The sequence below is a fragment of the Anastrepha obliqua genome, chromosome 3 (assembly GCF_027943255.1).
Source record: "Anastrepha obliqua isolate idAnaObli1 chromosome 3, idAnaObli1_1.0, whole genome shotgun sequence".
Taxonomy (NCBI): Eukaryota; Metazoa; Arthropoda; class Insecta; order Diptera; family Tephritidae; genus Anastrepha; species Anastrepha obliqua.
The window spans coordinates 99,268,810-99,280,977 of record NC_072894.1 but is presented as its reverse complement, the minus strand read 5'-3'; the positions used below and the strand labels follow the sequence as shown (position 1 = coordinate 99,280,977).

Genomic DNA, 12,168 nt, shown 5'->3' with positions numbered 1-12,168 from the left:
GCGAAGCGCGTACATGATTACGCAGGCCGACAAAATTTAACCAACATTCAGACCCAAAAACCAGACTATATATTTCCGAAGGTTTATGATGCGCTGAATCCAAATCTGGCCTCAGAATTGCTCTATCAGCTCTGGTTTTCGAGATATCCTAACCTAAAAGCGCAAAAAACACCATTTTTGCCCATATTTGAGGTTATGTAGCCTTGCAGATGTTTTCTTTCACCAAAATTAAAGGATGGTATCTTTAAATACAAGCTTTCTTTTTTCAAATGGCGTTTTGTTTGCTCAAATATCATTTTTTTCGCAGAGATATCGCATTTTGAAATTTTCATGTTTCGAAATTTTCCTACACCTGAAAATCGATTAAGATAACATAGACATGATATAGTCGATTACTAATTTTCTTGAATCGACTATATCATGTGTATGTTATCTTAATCGATTTTCAGGTGTAGGAAAATTTCGAAACATGAAATTTTCAAAATGCGATATCTCTGCAAAAAAAATGATATTTGAGCAAACAAAACGCCATTTGAAAAAAGAAAGCTTGTATTTAAAGATACCATCCTTTAATTTTGGTGAAAGAAAACATCTGCAAGGCTACATAACCTCAAATATGGGCAAAAATGGTGTTTTTTGCGCTTTTAGGTTAGGATATCTCGAAAACCAGAGCTGATAGAGCAATTCTGAGGCCAGATTTGGATTCAGCGCATCATAAACCTTCGGAAATATATAGTCTGGTTTTTGGGTCTGAATGTTGGTTAAATTTTGTCGGCCTGCGTAATCATGTACGCGCTTCGCTAATGTATTGGTTGCTCCGCTTAGCAGCTCAAAATCATACGACTAAATAAAGATAGCGGAAAAAACTTGTAGATAAAAATGTTCACAAAACTCTATAAAAAAGCTCTAATGTATATTTTCCATAAAATCAATAAAAAAAAAGTTATTACGCTTTAAAACAATTCATCCCTTAGTTTTTCCCGTAATTTTGTTTATAACTTTTTTATTATTAATTTTAATATACAATAAAAAGTTTTGAATGAAAGTTGTAGATAATATTATTATCTACAAAAAAGTATCTTACAAAATTTTCGTAACTTTCGAAATTCACGAGATAATCGCAAAAACCAGTTGCACCCTTATTTCCAAGATGGCGGCCGCGGGACACAACCCCCGACCCCGAAAACTCAAATTTAAGTTCACAGTGATGGGTTTTACATAATAAAACCATAAACTCGCATACTCCTAAAATTACTTAGTTGGCTATTTTTTTTGTCTCTTTTGACTGGACTATTGTTTAAATCTATAGTTTGTTATTGTGTTGCTCACTACTTTTCGTACATATTTATATGTAAATAAAGTAAAAATATGCAAAAATGGAAATTAAAGTTTAAAAAAGCCAATGACAAAAATATTTTTTTTCTGAATTGACCAGTAATCGCTTTTAAATCGGCTTTGACTGAGCTTAACAAATCGTGCTAGTATTGCCCCTTTTCTCCTACTAACTTTGATCAACCTCTTTCCACTTCTGCCTCATAAAATTGACGCTCATAATGAATAAGTATTTTTCTTAACCTGGAGTTAGATGCCACTTGTTCCCTTACGCCAAGGCAGTAGGCAAATGTGGCTTACGAAAATTATTTAAAATTTTTCTTCTATTTTCATTTCATATTTTCATAACTTCATATAAATATTTCAACGCAAAATTTGAATTTGTAAAATAAATTCGGAGAAAAATTAAAAAATCCTACACCATTTCCCAATCAACTGCACATAAAAAGGCGAATGTCTAAGTCGAACGTCTCCAAAGAAGCGGCAGGAGCGCCAGAGGTCCAACCAGCACCTGCCCCAATTGGAAGCAAACATGGCGTTCACAGAAATAAAGAGGAAGAACATAACATAAACAAGCGCAGTAGTAACCGCAACCGTATTGGTCACATGTCGGACGATGCGAGTGGCTATACCTCCTCCAGCGCCGAAAATCTGGCGAGGAAAAGAAAATCGCGCAGAATGCTGGTAAGTGAATGGTGTAAATTTCCTTATGGTGCGATGTTACTTTTTGTGTATCCTATTTTCATATGCTGTGCTATGTTAATTTATATGCATTTATTTGTGTAACTTCCTAATTGCAGCCCACAGATGCATATGAAAGGCATAGTGGCGTGTCGGACTGCAGCCAATGTCGTAAACATATGATGAGAGCGCGACGTGCTCGGCGTAGGAAATCCCGTTCACGCGGTCGTCGCCGCCGTGGCAGTCGCCGTCGTTAATATTATTTCAGATGAATATTTTTTGTAACATTTGTGAATTGGCCACATTAATTTCATGAAAATTTGTTATGCAAAATAAAATGCAAGTGAGTTAAAAACTTGGTTGTGCTTATACAAAAAACTTACTATCATATTTTTGTCCGTAGTGTACGCACATACAAAGTAACATGGAATTGTAGTTTTAGTTTAGTTGAAAAGTGAATTAAATAGTAACTCGTTCTTACGATCCACATAAGAAAGTTAAATCTGAAATAATTTGCTATAGCTTGAAAGTGCTAAGCTACGCCATCAGCAGTGAACTGTTAAATAACAGTGCACAGTCTGCGCATGAACAGACAAACGTGAATTACCCTATTGGTGAAAGTCAAATGGTGTGGCTTCAACATTAAAAGCAGGATCTTGAATGAAGCAACAGTTCACTTCATTTCCGCTACTTGTGTCCCTGAAGCTCGACAGTTTTCGTGGATGAAGAGTTGGGAATCGTAGAGAAGTGTGATTACATTCGACAGATTTGAGAGTATTAGAAGAGTATTCGGTTACGAGACAAAGAACCAAAGCAAAACTATTTGGAGCTCGAAGTACTACAATCTTCACAGTCCAGCTGTATACTTTAAAGACCTAAGGCTTGCTTAAAGGGGGCATGCTGTTATGTAGACACTAGAAACTAGAAGATGCAAATCTAATCCTATTTCAACCGCACGAAAAGGTCAATCCTTCGTGACTGACGGTCATTGGTCATTGGCTAATCTCTTTTTTGTTAGGTAATTCAAAATAATCGTGTAATAAGACCCGGCGACATCTGCTCCTATAGAGATTATTCCATTGCCCACTGCGCGGAACTATGCGCAATTAAGGGGGGGGGTAGGGTCACAAAATCGAAATTTTTTTTCTTCACTCATCTTATAGTAAATCATTTCAAGAATGTTGTGTCAAAATTTTAAGTGGATCGGAGCAGAACTCTCAAAGTTATAGCCTTTGTAGGCACTCTACCTCGAATGCGGAGCATCGATAATTTCTCAGAGTCATTTTTTCAAACGCGTTTTTCCCGAAACGACTTCTTAAAAGTCGGTGCCAATTACAACTCCGAAACTATTCAACCGATTCTTTTCAAATTTGGCACACGTTTTCTAAATCAAAAATACCTCCCCCCTACACTGTTTTTTTTTTTATTTTTTTTTTAAGGTTGTTTTTCACTTATAAATATGGCGAAATTTTTCGCCAAAAATGCTCGTTTTACGTTTTTTTGCAACCAAAACTACAAAAATGAAAAAAAAAAATTGTATTAATGTAGGGGGGAGCATTACGTCATACTTTAACTGAAAAATTCGACTTTTTTAGTTTCAGATGATTCTACGACGAATGCCGATTGGCACCGCAGAGCACCTCTCGAAAAACATATCTCCAAAAAAACTCTGTCATGGGCTTATTTGTCAATATTTTATTATTAATATTTTTTAAAAACTTATTGAAAAGATGTACAATAACATGTAACTGATTTTATTAAAGTATCTTAAGCCATATTTCTGTAAAAAATTAAAAAAAAAAAAGGGTTTTTTTTTTAGCGCTAAACCCTACCCCCCCCTTAATAATGTTACAAGATATTAATCAGTAATACCAGAGACAAGGACAAGCATAAAACTATAGGTTGCTCAGAGGCCCGATATGCTAAATGGGAATACACGTTAGGCAGCTAAGAATCAAACTAATAAACAAAACACAAAAAAATGTATGCCCAGCTAGCTTCGCAATCCCTTAACCTTCAACTCGACTCGATCTTTGTATGAGATCCAGCCAGTAGTTGATCCAGGTACTTCACACTGTCTGTTCCGTGTGTCAAATCAACATAAAACGGAATCTTAGATTTTATTGATTGGTGTTATTTTTGGTTATTCTCTGACTTGTGCCTCACATTCGAGTGGAATAAGGTATATGTTGCGTTATTCATGAAGTTATGCCAGAAGAAGAAGGTGCCTTCAATCAGCTTTATTTAACTTTTACATGATGAAACTCCATCCAACCACCAGAGCGCGTTTAAACCTATTTATCCCAGCAGATCTCTGTTGGAAACTGAGACTCCTCCTAAACACATCTGAGGTCCCGATTTGAGCCTTCAGATGAAGAATTCGATTTTGTTATTGATATTGGTAAGATCGGTTTATCACTGTCACTGTGCTTAGTCGAGCTTCTTGCCTAATTTGTGATTTATATCTTGATGTTGCGTCACAAATGGGGGAATCTACTATTTTATGCCACCTCAGGAGAGCAGATGGTTTGTTGGATGGGATGGAGCTCTTTCACGGCAGAAATAAAGGGTATTTCAAAAGTGACGCTTAAATATTACTTTGGATTGGAAGATGAGAACCAAACGTTGGCTAATTACATTTATATATATATATTAACCGCTTCAAGCTGATGATGAAATTCATCAAGTGGATGATATTTAAACCTACTACATTCCCAGGTGAGAGCCAAGATCTCTGAAAATTAGCCCGAAGAGAGCAGAGCAGCTGAGGAGAAGGAGTGGAGTTGATTCCACACCATTCTTCAGACAGCTACTGCAGAAAGGACTTGAACCAATCCTAGACGCCTAGATGTCGGTAGTGAATAATTCACTCACGGTACCTTTTTTAAGTCCTCTTTGAAATTTGTCAGATGTACAATTTTACACGATAGAACAACGCGTTAAAATGATTGAAATTTATTATGCAAATCGTCGATCTTTAAGAACAGCATATCGCAAAATTAGTGATTTTTGGGTGGAAATAATCATTCGAATGAGTTCGATAGTTCAAAGGTTGGAGAAAAAATTTCAAGAAACTAGTTCTTTCAAGGAAAGAAAAGGGCTAGCAGACCAAAAACTGGACAATTTTGAGGATATTGCATTGTAACTGTAGCGCAAAGTGTTGCTGAACAACCTTCAACATCAACATCTCGAAGTTCTCAATAATTAGGCATTCATGAATCGACTGTTTGGCGGGTTTTACCTGTAGACGTGCTCATGGTGGACACATAAAAGTTGCCATTTCACACATATATAGGGTTATTCAAAGGTGCGCTTCAACTTTTTTCCGATAGGGAGGGCGAACGACGCAATATTTTTTATTTTTCGTTTGTCATTTGTAAACTTCATTAGTATACATTTCATCATGGAACGCTACACACTTGAGCAACGATTGCAAATCGTGTAAATTTTTTACGAAAATAATCGTTCTGTTGCTGCTACTTTAAGAACATTACGGCCATTTTACGGTCCATTTAACAAGCCGTCCCGTTTTGGGGTTATGTGAAGTCATTGGTCTACAGTAACAAGCCGGCGACGATTTGTGAGCTCAGAGCCAATATTGAACGCGAAATTGCTGGAATTTCGGCCGATTTATGCAAAAGAGTGGTCGAAAATTGAGTTCAACGATTGGACTTCGTAAAACGTGCACGCGGTGGCCATGCAAAAGAAATCGAATTTCATACTTAAATGTATATGTTGAAACTCGATAATAAAAAAAAAAATTAGTTAAAAAGTCAAACCGTTTGTGTTTTATTCAAAAAAGTTCAAAAGTTGAAGCGCTCTTACTGAAAAACCCTATAATTATTAAAAGCCATATTTTGAATAAAAATAGTGAAACTTTAAAAAACTTAAATTTTGACATGTTTTATTTCAAAACAACATCAAGACGCGTCTTTTGAAATGCCCTTTAGATTCAGATTCCATTTGCAAATACCAAAGAAAAATAAATTTGAAAACTGACTTCGCAGGCTTAAAAATTATTACATTATTAAAGATTTCCTCACTTATGACATTTGAATTTTGACACTCCCTTACAAAAGGTTGCATTTAAGAAAGGTGAAGAAAGTGGACAAAATTTACTCCTGTTTAGTAAAAATGGTAGCAAAAAAGTGTTTTTTACTTAAATGGGAACTGATTGCGAACGCTTTAAAAAATAGTTTTAGCTTAATGCTTGGATGTAAATAATAAATTTTATGGGATATTTAAATATATTGCATGTATGCATGTTGCATTGTTTTGTTGGCTTTAAAGTGGTAGTGGTCTTTGCTATTTCCTTTAAGCGTTGTTTTTGTTCATCCGGAGTACAGCAGATAAGTTGTTTCACCTGTCTCTGTTCTTCTTGTTCGAATTGACTCAAAGTAATTGTTGCTGTAAGTGATTTACTTCTATGCACTGCTATTTATTTTTTGCTAATATTTTTGTAACCATGGATTCAAGGTCTCTCAGTCTGAATTAACCTAAAGGTGGCCTTTAATTGATTTGAAGGTTATTTTAGCTTTTGAAGTTTTCTCGTGTCTTTCTTTTTTTCAAGCATAGACCACTCTAATGTTATTTATCAGGCTGTTTTGGAATTCAAAATGTTTTTTTATCAAATTCTCATTTGCGTCAAATTTCTTCACATTTTGTATTAGAGTTTTCATTGTTTTCTTATTTGATAAGCGAATTAAAAAAAAAAACTGAGTTCGCAAGTTCAAGTTTCAGAACTTTAGAACTATTTTCTATTTTTTTTATTCAATTAATTTTGCGTTTCAAAGTGTTCTTCTCGCGCTGCTCTCTTATTTTTCCACAGAGATTTGAGAACATAAGTAGGAGGGGGAAGGAGCGAATGAGTAAGGAAGTGTGTGTTGTTGGTAGTGGGAGCATGAGTATGTGACTATATAAATAAATATTTGTTACAAAGAGAGGTTATTAGCAGGAATTCTTCTTCTTCTTAATTGGCGCGATAACCGCTTACGCGATTTTGGCCGAGTTTAACAAAGCGCGCCAGTCGTTTCTTTCTCGTGCTAACCGGCGCCAGTTGGACACACCAAGTGAAGCCAAGTCCTTCTCCACCTGATCTTTCCAACGCAGAGGAGGCCTTGCTCTTCCTCTGCTACCACCAGCTGGTGCCGCATCGAATACTTTCAAAGCCGGAGCGTTTGTATCCATTCGGACGACATGACCCAGCCAATGTAGGCGCTGGATCTTTATTCGCTGCGCTATGTCTATGTCGTCGTAAAGCTTATACAGCTCATCGTCCCATCGTCTGCGATATTCGCCGTTGCCAACATGCAAACGTCCAAAAATCTTACGCAGAATCTTTATTTCAAACACTCCAAGCGTCGCTTCATCGGATGTTGTCATCGTCCAAGCTTCTGCACCATACGTTAGGACGGGCATGATGAGAGCCTTGTAGAGTGTTAGTTTTGTTTGTCGAGAGAGGACTTTACTACTCAGTTGTCTACTTAGTCCAAAGTAGCACTTGTTGGCAAGAGAGATTCTACGTTGGATTTCAAAGCTGACATTGTTATCGGTGTTAATGGCTGACATTGTTATCGGTGTTAATCCTAAATAAACGAAGTTTTTTACAACCTCGTAATTATAACTGTCAACAGTGACGTGGGTTCCGATACACGAGTGCGCCGACTGTTTGTTTGAAGACAGGAGGTACTTCGTTTTGTCCTCGTTCACCACCAGACCCATTCGCTTTGCCTCCTTATCCAGTTTGGAGAAGGCAGAACTAACAGCGCGGTTGTTAAGGCCGATGATGTCGATATCATCGGCATATGCTAACAATTGTACGCTCTTGTAAAATATTGTGCCTGAGCGATTAAGTTCTACGGCTCGTACGATGCACTCCAACATCAGGTTAAAGAAGTCACACGACAGCGAGTCACCCTGTCTGAAACCTCGTTTGATATCAATTCTTCCCAATTCTGACGGCGCTGCTGGTGTTGAGCAACGTCATATTGCAAAGCCATATTAGTTTTGTGGGGATACCAAATTCAGACATCGCGGCATACAGATAACTCCTCTTCGTACTGTCGAATGCAACTTTGAAATCGATGAAAGGATGGTGTGTGTCGATTCTCCTTTCGTGGGTCTTTTCCAAGATTTGGCGTATTGTAAATATTTGGTCGATGGTAGACTTTCCAGGTCTAAAGCTACACTGATAAGCTCCAATCAGTTGGTTAACGGTGGGCTTCAGCCTTTCACACAATACGCTCGCTAGAACCTGATAGGCGATATTTAGAAGAATAATCCCGCGGTAATTGGCACAGATTGCAGGATGGCCCTTCTTATGGATTGGGCAGAGCACACTTAAATTCCAATCGGCAGGCATGCTTTCATCCGACCATATTTTGCATAGGAGCTGATGCATGCACCTTACCAGCTCCTCGCCGCCATGTTTGAATAGCTCAGCCGGCAGTCCGTCGGCGCCCGCGGCTTTGTTGTTCTTTAGCCGCGTCATCGCTATTCTCACCTCGTCATGGTCGGGTAGCGGTACGTCAATTCCGTCGTCGTCGATTGGGGTATCGGGATCTTCACATTCTCTGTGACATGCGCAGCTATCACTGTTTAACAGGTTCGAGAACTGTTCCCTCCATAATTTAAGATTGCTCTGGATGTCAGTCACCAGTTCGCCGTCTTTGTTCTTACAGGAAAACAACCCGGTCTTAAAACCTTCTGTAAGCCGTCGAACTTTCTGATATAATTTTCGTGCGTTGTTCCTGTTGGCCAGCATCTCAAGCTCCTCGCACTCACGTATTTCGGCCTCTCGTTTCTTCTTTCGGATAATACGTCTCTCTTCCTTTTTTAGCTCTCTGTAGCGATCCCACATGGCTCGCGTTGCGCCCGATCGCAGCAGGAATTGCCAAATGTGATATTAAAACAAAAAATGGGTTCGAATTATATTTTATGACTTCATTTTTAAATTTAAAAACCATCGCAAAGTTGCGAAGTTTCGCCAATATTAACGGGTAATATACAGTTAAAATTTTCAAAAAATCGAATTTCTTCTTAATGTACATATATTTAAGAATACAGACAGAAAATTTAATATCGTTCTGGTGAATATTTTCGAAGTTACACATAAATTTAAAAAGGCGTTTCAGAGTGCTAGAAAGTGCTTCTCAAACTTTAAATGCGTTTTTCTCAAAATGGTGTTTTCAAAGTCAGTGACCAACCTTACTCGTAAACGGCTCAACCGATTAGTCGCTAATTTTAACACGAGCTTCTTAAATATATTTTTTAGTAATTAATCGAAGATTTTTCCTCACTGATGAATTTTTTTTCTAAACAATTTAAGGCCGAAATTTTGCTCAAAAATCGATTGTTTTAGAAACCGCCATTTTGTCAAATAAAATTTATTTTGCTTATTTCTTCGATTAATTACTAGATTTAACATTACTTCAACGAAATCTTTTGGTTCTTTAATTTCAGAGCATCCAGTTCAGAGATATAATGGTCACCGCAAAACGTCGTTTTTGAGAGGAGCTCCCAGAGATCAGATCAGCAGTAGCTCCTTTCCAAATAAATATTTTTACTAATACTAAGTCTAAGTTTTTAGATCAATAAATTTAAAAGATGTCAGAAAAAATTCTGGAAAATTCGCTTTTCATTCAGGAATTTTCTTATTTACTTACTACAAGAGAAACTATCTGCACTTATTTAAATTAATTATTATTTTATGGTATTTAGAAGGTTTTTTTTTAAATATCTTTTTTTATTTTGAATTTATTTGTGTAAATTTTTAATTTATAGATACATTCTGGTTTTAGAAAAACCTTATTGAAGTCACGTACTCTGGACACTTCATCTACCCATGTGAAGATATACTCATTGAAAATATGTTCCGTCAGTCCCAGCTTTCTTATAATGAGGCCTGCAATGTATGCCTTCCCGTGCTCGTGCTATCGAACTCTTCTTTCTATTTTAGCCGTCTGTTATATGTTAGCTCGTTGCAAAATGAGAATTTCTCAAAAGCACCTCATCATCAGAAAGACATCTCCAAGGAGAAGCAAAGAAGGTCTACTTTATTTTTCTTAACGCATTTGCTGAGTTCTGCGAGTTGAAAATCATTGCATGATTAATTTATTGTACGTAAGCTTTATATTTCGTAGAATGCAGTCGAAAAATATGTACATATGTACGCTAATAACTATGCACAGAATGCTATGAGTTGCACAGGATTTTTTGCATTTCGAAGTAAGTCTCCCTGGAAAGACAAAAATTGCAGTAGATTGCATAAACTTACAAAAGAGGCATATCTGTAAGCTAAAATGTGTGAATCAATCATAGAATTCATTTTCAAACTGCAACAAATTAAAAATTACACAACCGATTGGAGTCATTTTTTTGGCTATGAAACATTAAAATGCTTACTATCACTCTGCAATAATAAAATTCATCAATAATTTTCTATTACTATTAAAATATTTAAAATAAAGCGAACCCTTTGTCTTTATATTCGCCGTATGCAGAAAACTCCACTAAGCAGGAGAAGCAAAAATAAAAATTAAATTAAAAAATTCTGTCAATTTGTTATTGTTGCTCACTATTTCTGGTGCATATTTATAAAGAAAGTAAAAATATGCAAAAATGAAAATTAAAGTTTAAAAAAAGCCAGTTACAAAAATCGTTTTTTTCTTCTGAATTGATCAGTAATCGGTTCTGACTGAGCTTAACAAATCGTGCGAGTATTGCCCCTTTTCCTCCTGCTAACTTTGATCTGTAAGAAACCCAAACTTTTTTCCGCTATCTGCCTCATAAAATTTACGCTCATAGAAAATAAGCATTTCTCTTAACCTGGAGTTAGATGCCACTTGTTTTTGTATGTTAAGATAGTAGGCGAATGTGACATATGAAAATTACTTAATTTTTTATTCTATTCAATCTATTTATTTCATAGTTTCATTTATGTAAATATTTTAACGAAAAAATTGAATTTGTAAAATAAATTCGAAGAAAAATTAAAAAATCATATACCATTTCTCAATCAACTGCACATAAAAAGGCGAATGTCTAAGTCGAACGTCTCCAAAGAAGCGGCAGGAGCGCCAGAGGCCCAGCCATCACCACCTGCCCCTATTGGAAGTAAAAACGGCGTTCACAGGAACAAAGATGAAGAACATAACATAAACAAGCGCAGCAGTAACCGCAACCGTATTGGTCACATGTCGGACGATGCGAGTGGCTATACCTCCTCCAGCGCCGAAAATCTGGCGAGGAAAAGAAAATCGCGCAGAATGCCGGTAAGTGAATGGTATAAATTTCCTTATGGTGGGCTGTTACTTTATGTCTACCCTATTTCCATATGCATTTATTTGTGTTACTTCCCACTTGCAGCCCACTGATGATTATGAAATGTATAGTGGCGTATCGGACTGCAGCAAATGTCGTAAACACAAGATGAGGGGGCGACGTAGTCGGGGTAGGAAATCCCGTTCACGCAGTCGTCGCCGCCGTGGCAGTCGCCGTCGTTAATATTATTTCTGATAAAATTTTTGTGTAACATATGTGAATTGGCTAAATTGATTTCATGTAAATTTGTTATGCAAAATAAAATGCTGAACATTTACCATTAGATGAATGGAGTTTGTTGGTATGACTCGCTTAAGGGGTTATATACAGTTAGAAGACCGAAAAAGGGCGAGAAAACTTTTAAATTTATTGACTAAAAATTTGTACACTTATTATGTTATCTTGGACTTGATATTAGTAAAAATATTTATTTGGAAAGGAGCTACAGCTGATCTCCGGGAGCTCCTCTCAAAAAAGGCGTTTTGTGGTGACCACTATATCTCTGAACTGGATGCTCTGAAATTAAAAAAAAAATAAACAGATTTCGTTAAAGTAATGTTAAATTGTGTAGTTAATCGAAAGAATAAGCAAAATAATTTTTTTTAACAAAATGGAGGTTTCTCAAAAAAAAAAAATCAATTTTTCAATAAAATTCCGCCCTTAAATTGTTTATAAAAAATATATTTATCGGTGAGAAAAAATCTGTGATTAATTACTAAAAATTATATTTAAGAAGCTCGTGTTAAAATTTGAGACTAATCGGTTTAGCCGTTTTCGAGTAAGGTTGGGCACCGACTTTAGAAGCACCATTTTGAGAAAAACGCATTTAAAGTT

The 12,168-nt window shown here is 36.4% G+C and overlaps 2 protein-coding genes across 2 annotated transcripts; both read left to right on the top strand.

The window, feature by feature from the left end:
- Nucleotides 1-1,585: 1,585 nt before the first annotated feature.
- On the top strand, nucleotides 1,586-2,395 carry LOC129241484 (uncharacterized). Its single transcript, XM_054877828.1, has 2 exons — nucleotides 1,586-2,016; nucleotides 2,133-2,395. Exons 1-2 carry the CDS (start codon nucleotides 1,786-1,788, stop codon nucleotides 2,268-2,270), a joined length of 369 nt encoding a protein of 122 aa, XP_054733803.1. The 5' UTR covers nucleotides 1,586-1,785; the 3' UTR covers nucleotides 2,271-2,395.
- Nucleotides 2,396-10,901: 8,506 nt separating this feature from the next.
- Nucleotides 10,902-11,617, top strand: LOC129241491 (uncharacterized). Its single transcript, XM_054877842.1, has 2 exons — nucleotides 10,902-11,285; nucleotides 11,380-11,617. The coding sequence occupies exons 1-2, from the start codon at nucleotides 11,052-11,054 to the stop codon at nucleotides 11,515-11,517; spliced, it is 372 nt and encodes a 123-aa protein (XP_054733817.1). The 5' UTR covers nucleotides 10,902-11,051; the 3' UTR covers nucleotides 11,518-11,617.
- Nucleotides 11,618-12,168: the final 551 nt, after the last annotated feature.